Genomic DNA, 23775 nt, shown 5'->3' with positions numbered 1-23775 from the left:
CTGCCTGGTAGGACTGGGAGTCCTGAGGTGTTTAGCTTTCTTCTGGCTTCTAACTCATTTTTTCTTAGTCGTAAAGGAAAATAGGCTTAATATTAGAAAGGAAGTGACCCAAAGTGGAAATGCTTGGGCTTCAGATCTGGCAAATGAAAAAGAATTATAAATGGCAGCAGTGGGTATCCAGAGACCTTTCAGCTTAGCGTCAGGCATGCTCAGAGCATGGGGGATATGGAGGCTCTGCCCGAGCTGACGGTCGGCATGAGGGAGCAGCGTGCCCGCTGACAACAGTGAAGTGTATTCAAGTACAGCAAGTGGGATATTAACTGTGAGCCTTAGGAGTCCAGTGGTTGCAGAAAGAGCCTGCACTTGGGAAAATCACAAAGGACTATATGGAGGATTGGACATTTGAGTGGTATAGCAAAGAAAAGGTAGCTTTCCCTTGGAAGAGAGGCCATTTAGGGGCATGAGCCAAAGATATTAATTATGAGGGGGGGAAAATTAAAAGGTAACATTAATTGAGCACTTACTATGTCCCAGGCTTATTCTAAGCCCCTTGCATATGTTCTCATATTTAATTCCTGCAACAGTGCTATAAGGTAGATGCTATTGTTATATCTATTCTACAGATGAGGGAACTAAGCCAAAGAAAGGTTAAATAACTTGTTCAAGATGACCCTGCTGGTGAGTGGTAGAGCCAGGATTTAAAGCATGCAGTCTGGCTTCAGATCCAGTGTCCTACACTGTTGTTTTACCGCCCAGCTGGGCAAACACCCACAGTACGACTTTGGTTTCTAAACCGAGAGCAGAGTGCTTTATTGCTGTACAAATGGCACATTTTGTTATGATGAGAAGAGCGAGTTAACATCAAAGTATCCTTTGCTTTGAAGAGCAGAATTCTAGAAAGATGAATTTTCTTTCCACAATTTTGAAAAAGCTTAAGGTGTATTATTAAATCAAGTACACCTAAATATAAAGCTCTCTCCAAAAATAGGGCATCTTGACCTTAATTAGATGTTAACTTTTATGGAGACAGTTAACAGTGATCTTCTTAGAGCAAGAACTTGTCTTTGTATTAAAGAAAAAATTGAGATTAAAGTAAATTATTAATAGCTTAACCATGAATCTTGAATGTACTAGCATGTATTTCCAAGATGAGTGGAGTATACGTTTTTGTTCCTAAATTTCTTTTTTATCTCAAGATGAAGTTGGTGTGTGGCTTTATTCTCGAACCTCGGCTGTTGATTCAACAGAAGAAGGGACAGATTGTTCCAACCGGGCTTGCGGCTCACTTGAAGGAGACCCAGCCTGGGTTGCTTGTAGCTTCAGTCCTGGGCTTGCAGAAGAACAACAAAATTGGGATTGAAGAAGCAGATTCCTTCTTTAAGGTTTGTCAGTTTCCAAATGTTCATTGTTCTGGATGTCCTGATAAAATTGGTGGGGGCTGGGAGCAGAATAAGAGAAGCGAGTTTTTACTTGTTTATTGAAAAAAACAAACGTAGATATGACCAGTTTATAAAGATATAGATTAAAAGAATATATGTAGAAAAATTTTATTCATGCAGGCTCAAATCTGTTTCCTGTTAAAATGTCTGACTTTGCTGTGCCAGGGCTAATGCTAACGGTGAATTATTAAGTGCGTGGCCCACATGATGGAGTGTGTGCAAAGCTGTAACTTGCTGGATGCTGTACTGATCTGGGACATGGGGGCTTGTTTCCCTGTGTTCAAGGTGCTCTGTGGGAAGGATGGAGATACGATTCCTCAGCTCTTGGTAGACTTTTGGGAAGCCCAGCTGGTAGCATGTCTCCCAGATGTGCTGCTGCAGGAACTCTTTTTCAAGCTCACATCACAGTACATCTGGAGATTATCGAAGAGGCAGCCCCCTGACACAGTACCGTTGCGCACATCAAAGGATCTGGTAAGATAATGGAGTAATACATCACACATTACAATAATGTACATTCTTATTTTGAATAAAACCTAAGTTACATCACCAGATATCTTTTTAAAGCAGGAGTTAGAAATATCCTTAGAACTTGCCCATAAGTGAGGTTGCCTACATTATAAATATTTTATATATATATATATATATATATATATATATATATATATATATATATACACACATATATATATATATTTTTAAAATATATATTGATTTCAGAGAGAGGAAAGGAGAGGGAGAGGGAGAGATAGAAACATCAATGATGAGAGAGTCATTGATCGAGCCCACAACCCAGGCATGTGCCCTGACCGGGAATCGAACCCCAATCGCCTGGATCCTGGGTCGACGCTCAAATGCTGAGCTGTGCCCGGCCGGGCTACATTTTAAATATTTTATATTCAAAAGAGTTCCCCTGCTGCTTCTGTGTTACTGCCTTGCAGTGGTATCTCAGTAGCCAAAGCATGAGGGATCAGGCTTTCCCAGAACGTGTCTGTGTTCCCTCAGGGGGTGGTCATGAAATAGAACACGAGAAAAGAGACATCTGCCAACCTCCCTTACGCGTGAGGACCTGCTGTGGGAGAGGCCCCCGTTTCCTGTCAGCTGCACACGGGCTGTTCTGTAGCCCGCCTGGCAGCCCTCACCGCTGCTTTTACCCATCCTGCCCCCTCCCCTCCCGCTCCTTTGAGAGACTGCCTCTCAGTGGATGCCGCAGTGAACTGGAAAAGACACCAACTCCTTGAATAAGGGGGCTTTTAGGGAAATTATCTTGAGAACTTATAGAAGAGATTTTGTCTCCCAAGGAAAGGAGTAGAGATAAAAATTATTTCCAGTGTTACTGTTAACTGTTTTTTTTTTTAGTATAATTAGCTTAAAAGCGTTATTGCTTTTTTTTTTGCTAGAAAGGGCTTCCTTGGAATATTTTTAAATGTAAAGTATTAGGAAATATTTCATGCAGATCCATTTGGTGGGAAGTAGGAAGGCTGGAACTTTTTCCAAGGGAATTGACTCTAAGACTTCGCTTCCCATCCCCAGGAAGGTGTGTACTTAATTCTGTGACACGCTGAGGATTAGTGATTGCTTGCTCTATTTAGCATGGGTGAAGAACATCTTGTATTGTAGTATTTTGTTTATGTTAATTTCTTTTACATTTTAGATAAATGCCTGTGGTCATTATGGCTTAATTTATCCATGGGTTAATGTCCTAATATCATCTGATTGCTTAGCTGACAAAAATTATACAGAAGATCTCTCCAAATTACAGGTAAATAAAAATGCCTCTTTTTTATTTATTACACATTATTAGATATTTATTTATCTACATGTTACAATCTAATGTAGGATATAAATTTGGTAAGACCCCAGGTGTTCTGTTAATCTAGAGTACATAATTTTGAGGGACAAAGTCCATAGTTAGGGATGCTCAGAAGCTCTCCTGCCTCTGCCTGAAACTGCTCACAGCAAGGCTGGTGTCATTACCAAGACCCAGTGTGCACCCAAGTCACATGACTCTCTTGCCTCTTTTGCAGCACGTGCTTGGAAACACTTTGTGAAATGCAAATGTGGCGAATATTTAGCAGTGTTTTATTGCTGTGATTCATGTTTGTTTTTTGATTTTCATCTTCACTCATATATTTTAGGCCTCTAGCCCCATCCAGACACCACTATCTCTTTTGTAGGAAATAGGTCAAAGGAGCCAGTTTACCTGGCTCCTGAAAGGATATTAAAATAAATAAGAAGTATGATCAGAGGATGTGGATCATCCTGCAGGGATTCTGACTGTTTTGACTGGAACAAGAAACAGATCTACATTTGACGTGGTGGACCAGGCTGGGCTGCATGCGGAGGTGGTTTTGTTTAATACAGTTCAGTGGTCCAAGGATCAGTTGGAAGCCCCAAATCTGTTTTGTTTGGTCTGCCCAATGTATCTACCAACATATAAAAATTGACATTTTAAATGAAGACTTCTGAGTTTCAAGTTCCTCTTGAAAAATTCAGCAGAACTGGTAACCCTGGGCCCCCAGGGCCTCAGACCTGCGGGCTGGAGCCAGCTAGCGGCTCCCCTTCCAGGGCAGTGCTCACGCTGTCTTGCCAGCCACGGTTCTTATCATGGTGCCTTCTTGGTCCAGATCTGGAGCTGTGGTGTCCACTTTCCTTACACTCAGCTCTTTAGGTTTGGCCTCTTTAGGCTTTTGAGTTTGCAACCCCTGATTTACCCTGGGACAGGTGTAAGTGTGGTTATTGCTTATGGAAACCAAAACTGGGGACGGGTCAAGAGGGAGCTCAACAGACAGTGTGGCTTAGACAACCTCTAGACAGTCTGTGTTGTCTCCAGAAGCGGAGTTACTTACATTCTTAAAAAATCACCAAAGAAGATTCTTGTTGGTTCTCATCTTTAGTATCCCTGTGATATAGAGCTACTGAACCTCAGGCTTGTTCATTCCCCAGATACTCTGTGAACTTATGCTCTGAATGTACACAGTATTGGGCCAGGCGGGCAGGGCCTTGCTCTCCCAGAATGTGTGTACTAATTGCCTATTTAAAATCATAATTGTCACAAGTGCAGTAAAATCTCACCTGATAAAGCTACAAAACATATTTGTAATCACTGCTTGAAAAAGTATAATTTAGCAACCTCTTAAAAATCCACTTTAAAGTATTTATAAAGAGCAGTTCCTGGGGGAGTCTTGCTGTTGATGGGTAGAAATATAGTCAGTCTAAACGTCTCTAAACCACTCTCCGTATTATAGCTCTTTCTAGATTATTGTGGGTCGATTAGTCTTAGTCATTAAGAGCAAAATAACCCTCAAGAAGCAAGAAGATCTCACATGGTTCTCACCTAGAGGAATGGGGTGGTTCAGGATCACCAGGACAGGTTTTTCAAAATTGTATGACTCCCCTCTACCCCCACCCACCACCACCCCACAGATTTGATGTGCCTCTTGTCCTCAGTCACTGTGATATTACATATTTGTGCAAAACTTAGATTTAAAACAATATAGAAATTATTGTTGCTATCTGAAATGACACAGTAACTAGTAAATGCCCTGCCCTTCACCAGAATTGTCATGGGCCCCTCCCCCACCTCCTTGCCAGCCACCTCGCCCTAGAGAAGTTGATTGTGTAGGTAGAGAAGCCCCAGAAGTCTGGATTCCACCCCTGCAGAGCCGGCTGAGAGTGAGGGATCCGGATCAGGGAAGGGAGTAAGTGATGCTTGTGTGGGGCAGAGAGGAGGCCAGTGCGCTAAGAGGCAGGCAGCACTGAGTTTTAAAGAGCAGCAGTAACCGTTGGACCATTTTTTTATTCTGTAGTATATGTGTCATCAGGTGTGTTTTACTTAAACTCCTTGATGATATGGATAAAACTAAGGAAAAGTTCATGGGTCATGCATTTTGTGCCATGCTTTGACTAGCTGCATTTTAACCATGGTTCAGGTTACCCTACCCAGCCCATTGTCTCGATTAACCAGAAGTTGAAAACAGAAACAATCTGTGTTTTCTTTCATGTTGGGAGATCTGTGAGTGGCATGTTGTCCCCTTCTTTCATGTTTGCCCTCTTACCGTCAGGAAAGTGTTCAGATGAAGGAGATTGTTAAACTTGCAGGAAGGAAAGGGACCAACCTTATTCTCCCGGCCATTCCATGGTAGAGATTTGGAATAAAATAATCATGCCGACAGCAGATAGGTAGTTCACATTCCTCCTGTGAGCCTGAGAAGCTGTAGCAAAAAGAATGCCAGAAGAAGAAAATCAGTGTGTGATCATCTCATCTTTATCCAGAAGAAGGGGAAAACAGATGATTTTGGTGGTAGAATCAAAAGCAGTACCTTGAAAACCCCCGCACAAAACAGTACAGTTGACCCTTGAACATCATGGGGTTGGGAGCACCGGCTGCCCACACAGTGGAAAATTCACATATAATTTACGGCGGCCCTCAGCAGACATGGATTCCCAACTGCAGCTGACCCCTGAACAAGTCGGGTGTGAACTGTGTAGGTCAGTTGAAAAAATCTGCATGTAAGTGGACCTGTGCAGTTCAAATCCATATTGCCAAGGGTCAACTGGGTTTATAGTTTAAATGCTTAAAAGTAAAATACTGGTTACAGTTCTGAGTACTGAAATAGTACCTTCCTTCTCTTATATTCAGCTTGTGGCAAGTGGTGTTGATACAAAATATCAATTGTGTTCGTTTTCTTAAATGTTAAATTTTATTTTGGCTGTATGTGTAGTGCATGTTTGTTAGAGAAACTTTGGAAAATACAGACAAAACAGGTGCGCTCTGTCCTCCCATTCACTGAGCTGACCTCTGGGCTCCCCCAAAGGGGCTTCTGTGTGTATGTACCCATGCAGATTTTACAGGACTGATCGTGCTCTGAATATAATTATATATTGAGATTTTTTTACTCATTTTATCATGAGCATTTTGTCATTAAGTGGCCTTTGAAAACAAGGTTGATGGCTATATAATATTCCATCATACAAACGTACCATCATTTACTCAGCCCTTTTTGTGTAACACTTAGATTGAGCCTAGTTTTTCAATATTATAAAACATCCTTAAACATCATTGGACATAAATCTTTGACCACAGTGTTGATTATTTCCTTAGGATGGAGTCCTGAAGCATTCTCATTAGTTGTTGTTTTTAAACATCTTTTTTTAATATGTCTTTATTGATTTCAGAGAGAGTAAGGGAGAGGGAGAGAGAAACATCAACGATGGAGTCATTGACGGCTCCCTCCTGCGCACCCCTCACTGGGGATCGAGCCCGCAGCCCGGGCCTGTGCCCTGTCGGGGAATCAGACTGCAATGTCCTTGCTCATAGGTTGACGCTCAACCACTGAGTCATGCCGGCCGGGCACATTCCCATTAGTTTTAAAATGCAGTCTATGCAAAGCAAATAAAATTGTCTTATTTTTTAAATGATTGCTTTCTCTGAAACAGATTGTTATTCTTTAAACTAGAGGTGGTTTAAATATTATTTAACACTTCACTCTACTTAAACTTAGTAAGTAGCAGATGCCTGTGCTCTAAAATTGCGTTCTTTTTTTTTCTTGCATGTGAGGTTTATAGTCTTTTAAAGAAATTGTACTGTATATGTTGTGCTTTAGACTTTGGGGTGCCTCATTCCATAACATTTCACTTTTCTGTTCATAGTCTCTTATATGTGGTCCTTCATTTGACATAGCTTCCATCGTTCCCTTCTTGGAGCCCCTCTCAGAAGACACGGTCGCTGGCCTCAGTGTCCAGGTTCTGTGCCGGACGCGCCTGAGAGAGTATGAGCAGTGCATAGACACACTGCTGGAGAGGTGTCCCGAGGCCGTCATCCCGTATGCTAATCATGAGCTGAAAGAAGAGAATCGGGTATGCTTTTCGGATTACATTTTCTAGGCTAGATCACTGATAATCAGATTTGATAATCTTGTTGCCTTATCTGCGAAATGGGGACAAATTATGCCAGTTCAGCCCCACAGGACTGTGCGGGTCAAACAAGCAGATTCGTGGAACGTGCTTAGTGCTTCGAGTGCTGTTAGGGGCTATTAAAATATATAGTGATGGCATGTTATCTTCACTAAAAATCACTCATTTGAAGATGAAGGAGCCTATTTACCTGAAGATTTGGGAACATAATGACAATGGGAAAATAGTTTCTAAATCAGAGTTTGAGACTTCAGTCCATTTTCTTCCTTCCTTCCTGCCACCTCAGAGATGACCCAGGACATGCCTGTTTCCGCATGAAAACAGCCGTGTATATACGTACAGTATACACGCTGTTAGATTTTCAAACTACAAATCTGAGTTCTATGTTGTAGTTTAAGCAGAAGACCAGCTGCGGATAAACTTCTGTTGTAACAAAGTTGCTGCCTTAACCAAAATGACATATTTTTGCCCAATATTTTCCTGCACAATCTTCTTGTTGGAAATCTTAAAATGCATCAGGCTTAAAATGTATTCATTTTTTCCTAAGATAGACTTTATGGTGGAAAAAATTGCTGCCTGAACTTTGTCAGAGAATAAAATCTGGTGGAGAGAAATATCAACTTTACCTGTCGTCATTAAAAGGTAAAATCATTTTTGCTTGAATATACATTTCATTGCATCTTAGCTGTAGTTTCTATAATTTGCTGAAGCCCTGCTTTCTCTGGTCTTTTCATGTGATTCTCAAGTGAGATGAAGATGCCCTGAGAATGGTCTGGAGAGCTGATTTTCAGCATTCACACCCCCCATCCCATTTGACATGTGTTTTATCTCTTCTAGCCACAGAGCTGATGCTTTCCAGTTAATATTTTCAAACCCTTTACAACTGTTCAAAGTCACAGAAACTCAGCCTCAGGATTTTAAGGATTTGAATTTTCATTAAGACAATTACATTTTTATTAGTGATCTCCATGCTTAATTTACTTCATGTAGGAAATGAAGATGATTATCATTATTAATCATAAATTGTAAGCAAGTATTGAGGAATGACAAGGTTCTCAAGGATTTAAAAGTCGAGTGTTTCTAAATTATGAAGTATTTGACAGCATTGGTAGTTATTATTTGAATTTTCATAATAATCACTTGTAAATCTTGATAGACACATGGTTATCAAGTTCTCTCCTCTTGTGTGTTAATATCACTAGTTAATTGTTGGCCTGATGACAGAGGGTGTAGCTGCATTGATTTCCGTGTGCATAAAATATCAGACATTGACAGTGTTGGAATTGTCTTTTCCAGCAGAGCTCATTGGTTTTTAAAGTGTTAGGCAGAGCCAGTGGCCATTGGGAGGTGCTCTTCTGAAGATCTCCTTCATGATTGGGAGGAGGTGACTTTATACCAACTTCCTGTGCTGCCCATCTCCCTGAGTGAGTTTCAGGTTTCAGAAGAGGGAAGTGTCGGGTGTTTGATTGCCCGGCCCACCTGCATCACACTATCACAGGATTCTGAACTGATCACAGTTGGTGGGTCACTTCCCAGTGCAGGTAGCCCTTGTCTTCCCACCTCAGTCACATCGTCACCTCATGCAAACACTCTTTATCCTTGATTTCTAATGTGTGTGTTTCTTTATTGAATTTATTGGGGTGACATTGGTTAATAAAATTATGTAGGTTTCAGGCTTACAGTTCCATAATACATCGTCTCTGTATTACACACTGTGCTCACCACCCCAAGCCAGACCTCCTCCCCCGTTGCCGGTTATCACCCCTGTACCCTCTCCGCCTCCCCCCGTTCCCTCTGGTAATCATCACGCTGTCGTCTGTGCCTGTGAGGTTTTTAGAGTTTTGCTGTATTTGTTTTTTGCTTAATCACTTCACCTTTTTCACTCAGCCCCCAGCCCCCTCTCCTCTGACAGCTGTCAGTCTGTTATCCATGAGTCTGTTTCTATTTTGTTTATTTTGTTCATTAGATTCTACATTTGAGTGAAATCTTATGGTCCTTGTCTTTCTCTGACTGGTTTATTTCACTTAGCATAATGCTCTCCCAGTCCATCCACACTGTTGCAAAGGGTAAGATTCTTTTTTACAGCTATTGTGTGAATGTCCCACAGCTTCTTTATCCACTCATCTCCTGGTGGGCACTTGGGCTGCTTCCAGATCTTGGCTATTGTAAATAACGCTGCTGTGGACATAGGGGCGCATATATTCTATCTAAGGAGTGTTTCAGGTTTCTTTGGATATATTCCCAAAAGTGGATTCATTGGGTCATAGACAGCTCCATATTTAATTTTTTGAGGAACCTCCATACTGTTTTCCATAGTGGCTGCCCCAGTCTGCATTCCCACCAGCAGTGCACCAGGGGTCCCCTTTCTCCACGCCCTCGCCAGCACTTGTTGTTTGTTGATCTATTGATGGCAGCCATTCTGACAGGTGCGAGGTGTTATCTCACCATGCTTTTAATTTGCATCTCTCTGATGATTAGTGACGGTGAGCATTTTTTCATATGTCTGTTGGTCATCTGTATGTCCTCTTTGGAGAACAGCCTATTCTGCTCCTCTGCCCATTTTTAAATTGGATTGGTTTTTGGGCGTTGAGTTTTGCTTTTTTTAAAATTTATTTATTTACTTTTAATTTGACCTGAAGATATGTTTTTTATTGATTTTAGAGAGAGGAAGAGAGAGAGAGGGAGAGAGAGGAACATAAATGTGAGAGGGAAGTATCTGTCAGTTGCCTCCCATACGTGCCCCAACCAGGTATCGAACCTGCAACCTGGGGATGTGCCCTGACTGAGAATCGAACCTGCCAGCTTTTGGTGTATGGACTGATGCTGCAATCGACTGAGCCACACTGGCCAGGACTGGAGCTGAATTTCACAAGTCCTTTATAAATTTTGGATATTAACCTCTTACCAGATGTATTATTGGCAAATATGTTCTCCCATTCAGTGGGTTGTCTTTTCATTTTGTTGATGGTTTCTTTTGCTGTGCAAAAACTTTTAAGTTTGATGTAGTCCCATTTGTTTGTTTTTTCTTTTGTTTCCCTTGCCAGAGGAGATATAGCAGAAGGAATAGTGCTACAAGAAATGTCCAAGATCTTACTACCTCGGTTTTCTTCTCTTCACCCTTTTCTGAGCCACATCCACCAGCTCTCTACCCCTAACTTTCCCGTAGTCATTCCACCAGATGTTCCATTTTTCTGTGTCTTCAAAATACATTTGTGTCTGTGCACAGGTGTGTGTGTGGCTCATGGGACTACATGCTGTGTGTTTCCCCTTGTTAGTCTCTCGTACTTCAAGAGCTGGTACAGTGTTTTAGCCACTCTTCTTTTGCATCCTTGCCAGCAGTCTGTCTCTTAGAAAGCATCTGTACTGGTGGTTCGAAGGGGAGAATCTGAATGACTTCCGGTCCGTTTTCAAGGGAGGTCTTTCTGTCCTCAGCTATATTATACTGAAAAGTGACCAGGATCGGAGCCTGGAGAACTGGAACTGAGTTCCAGGTCGGCTACTTACTGAGTGACCTGAAACAAGCCAATTTTTTAATATCCTTGGACTAATGAGAGTCTCAGGGGTAATTCTAGAGTAAAATGTTAGGCAAAATTGCAAGATGGTAACATTGGAGATGGAGCTCAGGGATTTATATGCTTAGAGCTTGGATTTCGTATCTCTTAACACGGTCTTTCTCACCCTTGGTGCTGCTGACATTTTGGACTGAGTAGTGTGTGTGTGTGTGTGTGTGTGTGTGTGTGGTTCTTCTGTACATTTTAGGATGTTGAGCAGCATCCCTGGCCTCTATCCACTAAATACCAATAGCACTGTCCCAGTTACAACAAACAAAAATGTCTCTAGACATTACCAGATATTCACTGCCTAGGGGGAAAATGATACTGATTGAGAACCTTTGCATTAATGTAGAGCCATTGAAACGGGGGTTAGTAATTGGCTTGTTTCAAGGAAATATTTGTTACTGTTTTTCTGAACTGTGCTTATTGTTACAAATTCTCATACTGTAGTAAATTATAGTTTAAAAAGCCATTTAAAGTCCCACCAGCCTGGCCAGGCGTGGCTCAGCTGTTGAGCTTCAACCTGGGATCCAGGCGACCGGGGTTCGACTCTCGGTCAGCGCATGTGCCCAGGTTGTGGGCTCGATCAATAACTCTCTCATCATTGATGTTTCTGTCTCTCTCTCTCCCTCTCCTGTCCCCTCTGAAATCAATAAAGATACATTTAAAAAAAAAAAAAAAGTCCCACCAGCCAGAAATAACTGTTTTCAGCATTTGATGAATATTTTCTAGGCACGCTAGAGGATTTAAGGTATTCTAAGGTACTTTTGACCTTGTTCTTGGAGTTATAACCTGTGTTAGCCCCTCACTGGTTGGCAGGAGAGAATTGGGTAGTGGCAATACTTTTTTGTTGGCTCTTTAACTACTGTGCACTGGCCCCCAACTCAGTTTCTTATGTGTAGGATACTACTTATAGGCTCCACATTTAGGCTAAAGAGACTAGTTTGATAGCAAAGCATTGGTAATCATATTTTTCAGATAGGTTTTACAAACTAGTTAGTTTCTATTATTGTTAGATGTGCATCATTGCGTTTTAATTCTCAAAGGCCTCTGGAAGCTAGCAGATGGTACCACTATATTATAGATGAGGAAACTAGGACTCAGGAGGTTAAGTGACGTTCTTAAAGTCACCCAGGGACTAGGTGGAAGAGTCAGATCCCTGCCCAAATCTGTCTGACTCCAGAGCGAGGGATCTTTCCCATACATCACTGCGGCTGCATTCATTAACTTTTAGCAACAAGGGCATGTCAGTCCTTTGTGTAAAGGGTGGTTAGGTTGCTGAATACTGGACAGATAACTTTGGATGGATGCACACACACCTGAGCAGGTTTACTTCAGTCACCCAGCAAATAGGGCAAGTGGTGGACATGTGAGGATCCCACAGGGAGTGGCCCTGGAGTATGTCTGTTGGGGAACATTGTTCTTAAGTGTCACCCCGCCTCTTCCCAGCAGAGGGCAGCATGTATGCATGTAGAAGCAATAGAATCATAAAATTGCATAGTTATCTACAAAAATGTTTGCTAAATTCCCTAATATTTAAAATGTTCATAAGAGTTCATTATTTTGCAGTTTGAAAAAAAGGTAAACGGTCGTGAAAACAGCTTTGTGCTTATTAATAACATGAAAATCTCAGAGAGGAAGTGATTTAGGAAAATGTTACCCAACAATTAATAGTATTTCCTGTCCTAGCAAAGAATCTTTATAAATTAGCTGCAGTATAGTTCTACCATTAAAAATAGTATTCTAATGGTTGTATTTTTCTTAAGAAGATAATATAAGTTTATTGAAAAATATTGTAATAATCTCTCTGAATCAAATGAAATAGTAAATCCAAATTGCATGGGGCTAATATAAAATAAACTTCAAAGGATTCTAGAAAGAATAAATAAGAAGTTGTAAAACCATAAAGTATTGTGTGGACTTAAGAGCCTGGCGGGGGTTTTTTCTTAGTTATAATATTTTGTTACCTGAACTAACTTCTGATTGGTTGAGTGATAAGAGATTTGGATAAAGCCATTTAGTTCTAATCCAGATATTCTTTCCTGCAAACAGAAACACTGTCAGTTGTTGCTGTGGAACTAGAACTAAGGGACTTCGTGAATGTCCTTCCAGAAGATGGCACTGCAGCATTTTTCTTGCCATATCTTCTTTACTGCAGTCGAAAGAAATCGTTGACTTGAAGGTATCATTGGAAAGTCAGCACAATAGCGTATGAGACTGAATTTTTAAAAATTGAATTCCAAGTAGAAATGTAAATAAAGGATTTTCATATTGAATATGTACATATATTGTAAATACTTTCAGCTTGCTTACTTTACCATGGTATTTTATAATTTATTTCCTGAATCTACTAAATTGTCCAGAATGTAAAAAAGCTACAAGGCATAAGAATTTCCTCAAAGAAGGCATGTATTTTTAAAGGTAGAGACTGACTTTTGTTTCAGAGAACATCAATTCACTGTTGTTGGAGACATGACAATCTTTTTCATCCCAGGCACACAAAGAACCATTTTGCAAGTATGTGTGAAAGAATGTCACTCCATGTAGTCCAGAATGTAATCTTCTTGATTTTTCCAGTTTTTTCTATTGGGTCACTTTTTAAAACAATTTTCTTTGTGAAAGATGTTAATGTTTTCTCACAGTGAAAGATTTCAAACTTTATTATTTTGTTACTTTAAAAACCCACCCTGTGGTTATCTCTGAATCATATGAAGTAGAAGTTTACAAAGTAACTTTCTTGACTGGCTGTTACCTGATTTGCTGAATGTACGCTTTTCAGCCAAACCTCACTTCCACTTTTGTTGATTGTACTCTTGCTCTTTAGCTAGAGTGTATGTGACAATAAAGGAATATATCATTGTATTCACAATTGCGTCTTCTTTTTTAACTCTTATCAAACAATTTTGAGTCCAAGTTCAGCTCATTGATAGTGTGCTTTGACTTTAGTTAAGGCTGGACAAAGTGCTAATCACCAGCCATCTCCACAACTATATTTTGAAATTTTTCCCCTGATGACAATGTTTATCAGGATTTAATCTGTATAATTGTTTCTTAATTCTGCTTTTCTCCAATTCCAGATTCATAGCCTTTTGACCATTTCTTCAAGGGTTGATAAAATCAGATGTGGAATCTTTTTATTTTATTTTAAATATTAATTTTTATTTTTAATTTAATTTTTATTTTATTTATTGCTTTATTATATGTTATGTTTAATTATACTTCCTGTACCCCTATGTCCACTGGTTCAATAGGAATGATGTCAGCAGCACATTAGAGGGATTGATGGGGAATCCAAAGGTTGGAAACATTTTAATGAATCTTAATAGTGGTCCTTTGAGGACCATCCAGGACATCTCGTCATAGATTTCTTTTTTTTTGAATACAGCTTTGTAAAGCCCCAGTGATAGTGACATGAATGGTCTATGTGAATCAGTTACATTACCTAGTGTGTTAGCATCAGCCATGTGTAATAGTCTGTTGATATTTTCGTGTGAAATAGTGTGACACAGTTTCCCCACAAATGCATAAAAGTGTGTTTCCAGTCTTCTTTTAATGCTTATAGCCATTCCAAAGGAAACATTCTATTCAACACTTTCACATACATTATAGTGAATTGGTGTGTTTTTTTTCACTTATCACCAATTTATTTCTTTCAGCCAGACTTGGTCTCTATAGAAAAAGAAATTTTAAGACCATTATTAAAAATAGTATATATCATAGGATTAAAAAATTAGTACATGATGCTTTAAATGTATTCTAATTTTTTAATATTGGTTATTTTGCTTAATTATTATAGATTCATTTATATTTTTCTGCTTGTCATATGTTTAAAAACACATCTTTCATTCTAGTACTGCTTTGTTTAAGGAAAAATTACTTCCCTCCCCGATCATTATTAATTATAAAGGGAAAACAGTAACTTTACAATGGAGAAACCTGGCTGACACCTCCTTAATCAAATGCTCAAAGTCAACATAATCAGTAGGGAACAAATCAACATCTTGTGCCTCTTGACATGTGTATTGAGAGAAACAATATCACTTCTTTCAGAGTCTGGCCAAAAAATGCCTAATCTGAATCTAATCATGAGGAAACGTGAGACAAACCCAGATTGAAGAACATGCTACAAAGGGACTGCCCTGTAGGCTTTAAAAATGTCCCAGTTGTGGGACCTTCCAGACGGGGTGACTGAGGACGTGCCAGCTGGATACAACACACGAGTAGGATTTTTGTTTTCTATGAAGAACATGATTAGAACAGTTGGGGAAATTGGAAAAGGGTCTGTAGTATGGGATCATTTTTAATTTCCTGATTTTGATAGGCATGTTGTGCTTATGTATGAGAATATCCTTGTTTTGAGGAAACATGAGTATGTATATTTATAGTGTATATATAATGTGTGTGTGGAGATAGAATGAAAAAGCAGATGTGGCTGTGCAAAATAGTAGCATCTGGGGAATCTGGGTGAAAGGTGTATGGGATTTTTTTTGTACTGCTCTTGCAACTTTCTGTAAGTCTGACATTATGTCCAAAAGAGTTTTTAAAATTCCTTTTCATTTGAGTTAACGTGGGGTTAGATATGTACCAAGCAGAGTATTGTATTGGATTTGGGTACTTAGTAGAAATACAGACTATCCAGGCCCTGCCTATAAGGAACTTAAAGCTAAGCAAGGTTTTTTTTTCTAGACTTCTCCAAAAGGTTATCTGACTGTCATAGAATGTCACAGTCTAAAAAAAAGTACCCTTTTTTATATTTGTCATAGGAGGCCTTAATTATGTTTCCTCTGTTAAGTATGACAGGATGTGGATACATTTTAAAATATTTTTCGGGGGGTGGGGGAGAGGAAATTGTGTGTCTCCTGGTGCTTACCACTGAAAGACTTCCCTCTGACCTTCAGTGCTCTCTCGTGTGTCACGGTAGGAAGAAACTTCTCTAAGAGTCTGAATTAATGTAGACTTGCCCAAAGCATTATCAGACTTTTACTTAAAGGTAATCCAGACTGATAAGTGTGGCTCCCCATTTTTCTGTATATAGTTTAAACTCTCTCTTTTATTCATTACTGCTTTTTTCAGTCACACACAATACCTTTCGTAAATGCAAATTTCTCTTTCATTTTTTTTCAACATGTGTTTTTCCTTCACATTTTCTATTTGTTCTACAGTTTTCTCCATGGCTTTTTAAAACAATCTCCCTTTCCTAACCAGGCAAGCGGTCACCCCCCTCGCCTCCAGGCTCCTCTTGCGGGGCCCTCTGCCTGCCTGTGTGGGGTTACCTGCAGCAGCGCCCTCTGCGGGCCAGCCATTTGCGTGCATGCATTTCCTACCCCTGTTCCCCGGCTCTTGGTTATTTTTCTGAGCAGGACCACCCTTTTGCGTGGTAAGCTGTGTGCTAATGTTTAGAGACTGAAGTTTTCTTTCTCCTTTTGACCCTTCACTCTGCTCATCAGTTGCTGGCCTGAAACCCAGCAGTTTGTTTGCCTGTGTGAGCCTTGGGTGTTCAGTGACCTCAGTACACTCTTTGTGATCAAGGGTTTTTATGGAAGTAGCTTTTCATGGTACAAGGTGTCTATGTAAGACCCAGGAGAAATTAAAACTTTTCATTTGCACTAATGGTGGTTCTTTCAGTGACTTTTAATTTTTGAAATATATTTCTATATTTTCTACCATTTATATGTTTCCTTTCTGCCTATTTTTAGGAAACACAAAGATTTGTTTTCTCTACATAATTTCTCCCTGTAGGATTTGCCATTGCCAAGTCCAACAATTCTGAACTCAGAAGACCCAGGAAAGAGCAGAGCCCGAAGCCACAAAGCAGGAATTTCACTGCTCATATGATACATTGTGTTAGTGTTTATCCACAAAAGGGCTGTTTGTTTTCCTGTGTTTTCATTGTGTGTGTGTGAGTGGGTGGATGTGTCTGCCCAGCGTCTATCAGGGAGGGAGTGTTCCTGCTGGGGTGGGGAGTGGGGGATTTATATTCTGTTTTCTCCCTGGATCTTTGCTATGATCTGAGTGTTTCGGTCACCCCTGTCTTTCCCCCACCCCCAGATTGTTATGTTGAAAACCTAAAGCCCGAGGTGGTGGTGTTAGGAGGTGGGCCTTTGGGAAGGGATTAGGTCATGAGGGTGGGGCCCTCGTGAATGGGATTTGTCTCCCTGTGAAAGAGACTCCAGAGAGTCTGCCATGTGAGGATACAAGAGGAAGTCTGCAACCAGTGAAAGGGCCCTCACCTGACTGCTGCACCCTGACCCCACACTAACAGCCTCCAGAACTGGGAGATACATTTCTGTTCTCTGTAAGCGTCTCAGTTTTGTGTTTTGTTACAGCAGCCCAAATGGACTAAGACAGTCTTTCACAAGCAATAATCAAGAAAGACACTGTCCTGCCTGATTGCAAAGTTGAAATTATATTGATTATTTGGGGATTTTTTTTTCGGGGTGGGGGGTGCTTTTTTGTATACCAGGTACTACCTAGAAAAAAAAGTTAATGTTTTCTTTTAAGAAAGAAATTAAATGTGTAAGCCATGATTTGTTTCTTTATATAATATCCATTTTAAGTATAATTACACTGCATCTAATTGGTGTCAGTTTGTACTAGCTTAGAGAGTATTTGTGCTGTTTTCAGAACCAACTCTCAGAAAAGCAGTGTCCCATACCATTTAGCAGTAAAAAAAAATCCTGTCCAGAGGCAGAGAAGGAAGGAAGAACAGTAAATTCACAGATGCTTCCTACTGGGGACATATTTAGGCAAAGTACTGCATCTTAATTATATGTGAGATATGTGACTTCAGGAGCCACTCATGTGATATTCACCTGTATTCGGTAGCACGGTGTAAGTGGTTTCCATCCCAGCATGGATGTGGTCAGTCACGTGGCAGTGGAGTAGCCAGAGTCCAGGTGTTCTTGGAAACATTTCTAGGGTTTGGTATGTCCCAGGGAAAATGTCAAAGACATCAGAACTATAAACGCCCCTGTGCTTAATTAGAAAAAGGACAACATTTATATAATGTTTATTATATGTGAGAATTCATTAAAATCATTTTTCATTGGCCACATCAGGGATATTAGAAAAATGAATCTACTAAAAAAACCACAAGGAACCCCTGTATATTTGTGTGTTTGATACAAACAGAGGTATGTGGTCCTTGAGTTCCTGCTAGAGCCGTGGCACTGTGGGCCATCAGGTGAGTGTGGAAGGAAAGAGGTGATGAAAGTCCATCAGTCAAGACCGTCTGTTACCTCTTTCACTCTGGTTTGCTTTTTGTCAGAGCACTTGTGTTACACAAGGGGACATTCCTACCCTCCCTGCTAACGCGTCTATTCAAATGCCCTGCCCAGGAATGTGAGCAGAACTCTGAAAACCCAGCAAACCCTGCAAATCCCAGGAGGAGCCCAGGGGTAACAAAGGTTGGCCACCGAGACTGCCTCCGAGTGCCGCACTCAGAAAACAGTCTCTCTGAGGAAACATTTTCTTCTTTTTTATTAAAACATTTTCAAATAGAGCAAGACCAGCGACCGTGGGTGGCTCTTACCTGGTATCGGAAGCTGTGGCCATGGAAATGTACCGAGTGCAAGTCTATCTCATTGCCCATTCCCATCAGGTACCAGTTGACTTCGTCTCCTACGTGCATTGTGAGGCCTTGCAGGTTCCCAAACATTCTTCCATTAATAGCTGGGGAAGCACATGATTTTTATATTACCTTTCCGGATATTTTAAACCAGCTGCTATTTCACAGAAAGAATGATTTTAGGCCAAGGAACAGGATCTTTTCTGAGGTAATAGGAGTTACTTCGGGACAGATGAGGGAAATGGATACTTTAAGGTCAATAATGTCACACTGCTTTTCTAGTCACATAGCATCAAAAGCCTTAATCCTAATTTTGAGCTTATTTAAAAGGGAATGAAACTTTGGAACTGGGAGAGAAGTTAATAGGTGATTTTGAATATATTCCCTTTTTTGCTTTGAACAGAATTCTGCCTCACAAAGTGAGAAAGATGGGGTTCATTATAAAATTAAGCAAATGAATAGTCTCTAAAGCAATTGTATTTAAAAGTAGGAAAGGGAAGAAAAAAGTTTTAGAATATGTATCATACCATGCATTTTATTGCTTTCTATGAAATCATCACTGTCTTTGTTTACTTTCTCAGGGTGATCAGAGTATGTTTTGATGTTGTCATCTAAGTACCAAGATTCATTCTCATCAAAAACTAAAAACAGAAGGGAAAATTCCAGTTTCTTTATGGGATTGAATACTTTCAGGTAATGTCTCCGACAAACAATCAGTGGGCCAATTAATCCACTATAGAGGTCCTGAAAAGAGCAAAAACTTCAGTCATCTTTGTGATATAGGTCAGGGTTTTTGGTGGTGGTAATCCTCACCTGAGAACATTTTTTCCATTGATTTTTAGAGGGAGTAAAAAGGGGGGGGAGGGAGAAAGAAGCATCAATGTGAGGAGACTCATCGATCGGTTGCCTCCCGCACCTGCTCCTACAGGGGCAGGGGAAGGAACCTGCAACCTCGGTACGCACCCTTGACCGGGAATTGAACCCGCAACCCTTTGGTGCGCAGGTTGATGCTCTAACCACTGAGCAACACCGTCCAAGGCTAGGTCAGGATTTCAGAGAACTGGACGGGCACCTTATTGCCCATGACCTGAGGAATTTTGAAAGGATTGATTTAGGTAGTAAACTTCATCCAATGTGGTACAGTCAAGTCAGCAACTTTGTACTTGAAGTTATTAAATGGGAACAATGGTGAGCTGCAGGTAGGTTGTGTGGGTGCAGAGGCCAAATATTGGCTCAAGTAATGAGCAGCAATTTAAAAGCACCCGAATGAACAGCGTCGGTTTCCCTATTGCATAAGCCAAGCACTTGGCCAGTCACTGAAAATCCAGAGCTGACTCGTGTAAAGCCCCTGCCCTCCAGAAACTCAGCCCTGCAGGGAAAGTCGAGGAGAAATGAACCTCTTGCTGCGGTGGAGTGCACAGAGCTAATGAGCACGGAGGCGGGAGGCCTCAGCTGACAAGCCCGTGGGAGGCTGCTTTGCCTGGCCATCAGTAGCCGCAGGTTAGGTCCTGAAGGGTCTTTGCGTTGTACCATGTTCAGGAATTTTAGATTTTGTCTTGCGGGACATAGGTAGCCACTGAAACACGGAACATGGACCGGCAGCGTGTTTGCATTTTAAACCAGTCATCCCGGTGGTGGAGTGAAGGAGGGCTTGGAACGGGGAGAGGTGGAGACGAGGGGCCACTGCAGTAGTGGGGCAAATACAGACCTGACCGATGGAGATGGCAGGAAAGGGGGGGCTGGGTCCTGTGCAGGTGGGTGAGTTCCCTGGGTGAGCTCAGGGGAGCAGCAGAGACTTTATATCCAGGGTTCTAGCTTGAACTGAGTAGACTGGCTACTTAGGGTGCTATGTATTACAGCAGGAAGTCAGGAGGGGTGGAGGGAGAGCCCGATTTCCGTTTCAGAGCTGCTGAGTTTCCAGTGCCTGTGGGACATGCTGGCGGAGTTCAGTCTGCAGGCGTATAGCTGAGTCTGGAACTCAGGAGGAAGATTGGGACTAGAGATTTAATTCTACAAAAGAGCCTTGGGACCTGTTCTGATTTGCCATTGTTGAGCGCTTTGTTGGCTTTGAAGTATTTAATCAGACAGCAGCATTAGTTGTGCTGTGATTGTGAGGTCGGCATTTTTATCACCGTGTAATAACAGAGCTCTGAAATCAGGCACTTCACTTCTTCGTGTTTAATGTATTTTGAAATGAAAGGGAAGTAAAATACTGTATTGATTAATATTTGAATCTGTGTTACCCACAATCAGCAGTCATAGAGTTGTATCCTTAAAAACAGACACAAACAAAAAGAAACCAAAGTGAATCGCAGAGCAGCTTACTTTCCTGCAGGTTTACTATAGAATTGGACCACAGGAAAACTAACCATCTTCCTCAACTGTGTGTCTCTGTTGGGACTTTTTATAGAACACAGATGACTTAAAGTTTACCTTAACTCGATCCACAGTCGAATAGTAGGCCCATGGAATACAAGGAGAATCATCACTTCCAGCTCCAGATCTTTCTGGGATTTTCCATATGTAAGTGTGAGTTTCACCTAAATTAAGTGTTAATGTGTCTGGTTATATTTGGTATATATACATATACACACACACACATATACACACACACATACATACATATATATGTATATACAGGCTACGTCTTGATAACCAGTACCCAGAAACTGGAAATGTGAAGGAAATTAGATTTTAAAAGTGGTGGTACTCAAAATTGTTTTCAGAAATTCAGTTTTAAGACAAACTGTAATGTACACATTTCTGTCTTAGTCGTTTGTGAATTAACTGGACTTGACACACTTGCAGTACCACGAAGGGGAGGGGGGAATCGGGCGAACACCGAACCAGACCCTCCTGTGAGATTTTTCTTAGTTGTCTTGGCTTTCAGGAGGTAACAGCCTCCTCACAGCGCCGGACCAAGTCTGCTCAGACGGGCCAGGGCCGTGAGTGGGAGCAGAAAACCAGCCAATAAACTCCAGCTAAGCCTGTGGGTGGCCGCAGCCTGCGGGACACCGCGCCCGGCCCCTGCACCCCCGGTCCTCGCCCAGGGTCTGCAGCAGCGGGGGTGCCCGGGTCTCACCAGGGGTGCCCGGGTCTCACCAGGGGTGCCCGGGTCTCACCCGGTCAGGCCCTGCCAGCTCGGGATCGCTTTAGACTTTCTCTCTCCTTCCCGTTCCCTCCCTTGGACGACTCAGACCCAAGGCCGGCCGCCGAGCCCTGGGATTAGAATCAACCCGCGCAGCGCCTTCCTGAGGCCTCGCTTCCATTCACTCGGAGCTCCCCCGAGGGAGCCGCTGCCCCCCGCCTCCCCCCTCCCCCCCGCCTCCCCCCTCCCCCCCGCCGCCCCCCTCCCCCCGCCTCCCCCCTCCCTCCCCCCCGCCTCCCCCTCCCCCCCGCCTCCCCCTCCCCCCGCCTCCCCCTCCCCCCCGCCTCCCCTCCCCCCTCCTCCCCCCCCGCCTCCCCCCTCCCCCCGCCCCCCCGCCTCCCCCCTCCCCCCTCCCCCCGGCCCCCCGCCTCCCTGCCTGCCCCCCGCCTCCCCGCCGCCCCCGCTGCCCCCGCCTCCCTGCCTCCTCCCCCCTCCCCCCGCCCCCCCGCCTCCCCCCTCCCCCCTCCCCCCGGCCCCCCGCCTCCCCGCCGCCCCCGCTGCCCCCGCCTCCCTGCCTCCTCCCCCCTCCCCCCGCCCCCCTCCCCCCCGCCGCCCTCCCCCCCGCCTCCCCCTCCCCCCGCCTCCCCCTCCCCCCCGCCTCCCCCTCCCCCCCGCCTCCCCCTCTCCCCGCCTCCCCCTCCCCCCCGCCTCCCCTCCCCCCCCTCCTCCCCCCCCGCCTCCCCCCGGCCCCCCGCCTCCCCGCCGCCCCCGCTGCCCCCGCCTCCCTGCCTCCTCCCCCCTCCCCCCGCCCCCCCGCCTCCCCCCTCCCCCCTCCCCCCGGCCCCCCGCCTCCCCGCCGCCCCCGCTGCCCCCGCCTCCCTGCCTCCTCCCCCCTCCCCCCGCCCCCCTCCCCCCCCGCCGCCCTCCCCCCCGCCTCCCCCTCCCCCCCGCCGCCCCCCTCCCCCCGCCCCCCCGCCTCCCCCCTCCCCCCTCCCCCCGGCCCCCCGCCTCCCTGCCTGCCCCTGACGGATGCATCGGATGCACCTGATTTTCCCCTTGAGCGCGGGCCTCGGCCTCGGGCCTCTGCTCCGAGGGCGTCGAGCTCCTTGCCGCGCTTCAGCAGCAGTGGCGATTCTAGTATCAGGACTCAGGACGGGTCGCAGCAGACCCCTCCCCGGCTCGAGGTGAGCTTCTCTAGGACACTGTCCTCGGGGGCTGCCCCGTGGTCCCCGGGGCGGCCCCGCCCCAGTCTCCTGTGCTGCCTAGACCCCCCCTCCCCCCACCCCGCGGCTCCCTCAGTTTCCTTTTCTCCTTTTGCACCGCTGTCCTCGGTGATCTCAGGATGCCTGGGGAGGGGCCGTCAGACCTTGATCTCAGGGGCCATGGCCTCTCGGGCTCGTCCCACTCTGCCCGTCATACCATACGCCGTGTGGCACAGTCTGTCCCACGCAGGACCGTGCGCAGGACCTTGGCACTGAAGATGGCCAGACGCTGCGCCCTGCTGCCCTGCAAGGCCTCACCCTGGTCCGCTGGTGCTGGGCTCCTCCCAGCCCACCCCTGCCCCGGGTCACCCAGGCTTGCTGTGCGACAGCCGCTCACAGGGCTTGACTGTCCGCGTGACTCACTGCCACGCCGTGTACGTGGGCCCCCCACTCTATTCATGCGGCCGGCGGTGGCAGGGACGCGAGCAGGACACGGGGGATGCCCTCAAGGGGTGTGGGAGACGCATCTTTTCCCTCGAGCCCCTGCCCCACATCCCTGCCCTTTCCAGAAGCGGAGCGCCTCACGGGAACAAAGCACGATTGACCTCCCGGCTCCGCTGCCCCTTCGCCCGCAGCTTCCTGTCATGAGCTGCAGTGGCCACGGCTGCTGTCGCCAGGCCTCCCCCTCCCTCACCTTCCCAACGCCAGCCTTCCGGCAGGTCCTCCTAGCAGCCACTCTATATGCAACCCAAGCATCACGGCCGCTTCTAAGCTGGTCCGAGTCTCAGCTTTTCCCCAGATTATTGCGACAGCCCCCTAACCGATTCCTGCTTCTGCCCTTGTCCCCTGTAGTCGCCGGACAGTCCTTTCAGTGTTCACAGGATCATCGCTCCCCAGCGCAAACCCTCGCAGGGTTTTCAGGGTGCAATCTGAGGTCCTGACCATGGCCTCAGGCCCCCTCTCTCCTCCTGCGTCCGGCCCCTGCCCTCCCTGCGCCTCACCTCTCAGT

General features: G+C 44.2%; 2 protein-coding genes across 9 annotated transcripts in view; one reads left to right on the top strand and one right to left on the bottom strand.

Moving 5' to 3' along the window:
* HPS3 (HPS3 biogenesis of lysosomal organelles complex 2 subunit 1) overlaps positions 1–13778 on the top strand; it is a 44657-nt gene extending 30879 nt beyond the window's left edge. For 3 of the 7 annotated variants that reach the window (XM_081138111.1, XM_081138113.1, XM_081138112.1), the window contains 6 exons: positions 1197–1382; positions 1725–1913; positions 3094–3201; positions 7092–7298; positions 7907–7997; positions 12962–13778. In XM_081138111.1, the coding sequence (XP_080994237.1) occupies positions 1197–1382; positions 1725–1913; positions 3094–3201; positions 7092–7298; positions 7907–7997; positions 12962–13089 (909 nt within the window). In that variant the 3' untranslated portion in view covers positions 13090–13778. Of the gene's footprint in view, positions 1–1196; positions 1383–1724; positions 1914–3093; positions 3202–7091; positions 7299–7902; positions 7998–11620; positions 11661–12961 lie in introns of all 7 variants that reach the window. The other 4 variants (XM_081138114.1, XR_013998850.1, XR_013998851.1 and 1 more) reach the window with 4 other exon arrangements.
* Positions 789–23775, bottom strand: part of LOC308557556 (ceruloplasmin) — a 77396-nt gene continuing 54409 nt past the window's right edge. Inside the window, exons 15-20 of one of the 2 annotated variants that reach the window (XM_081138109.1) lie at positions 20910–21016; positions 19004–19220; positions 18441–18580; positions 17722–17884; positions 5558–5653; positions 789–1910 (exon numbers count right to left, since the gene is read on the bottom strand). In XM_081138109.1, the coding sequence (XP_080994235.1) occupies positions 5559–5653; positions 17722–17884; positions 18441–18580; positions 19004–19220; positions 20910–21016 (722 nt within the window). In that variant the 3' untranslated portion in view covers positions 789–1910; position 5558. Of the gene's footprint in view, positions 1911–5557; positions 5654–14440; positions 14579–17721; positions 17885–18440; positions 18581–19003; positions 19221–20909; positions 21017–23775 lie in introns of those variants that run through there. The other variant, XM_081138110.1, reaches the window with a different exon arrangement.

This window comes from Miniopterus schreibersii, assembly GCF_964146895.1.
Source record: "Miniopterus schreibersii genome assembly, chromosome: 5".
NCBI lineage: Eukaryota > Metazoa > Chordata > Mammalia > Chiroptera > Miniopteridae > Miniopterus > Miniopterus schreibersii.
This window is presented reverse-complemented; position numbering and strand designations above follow the sequence as displayed.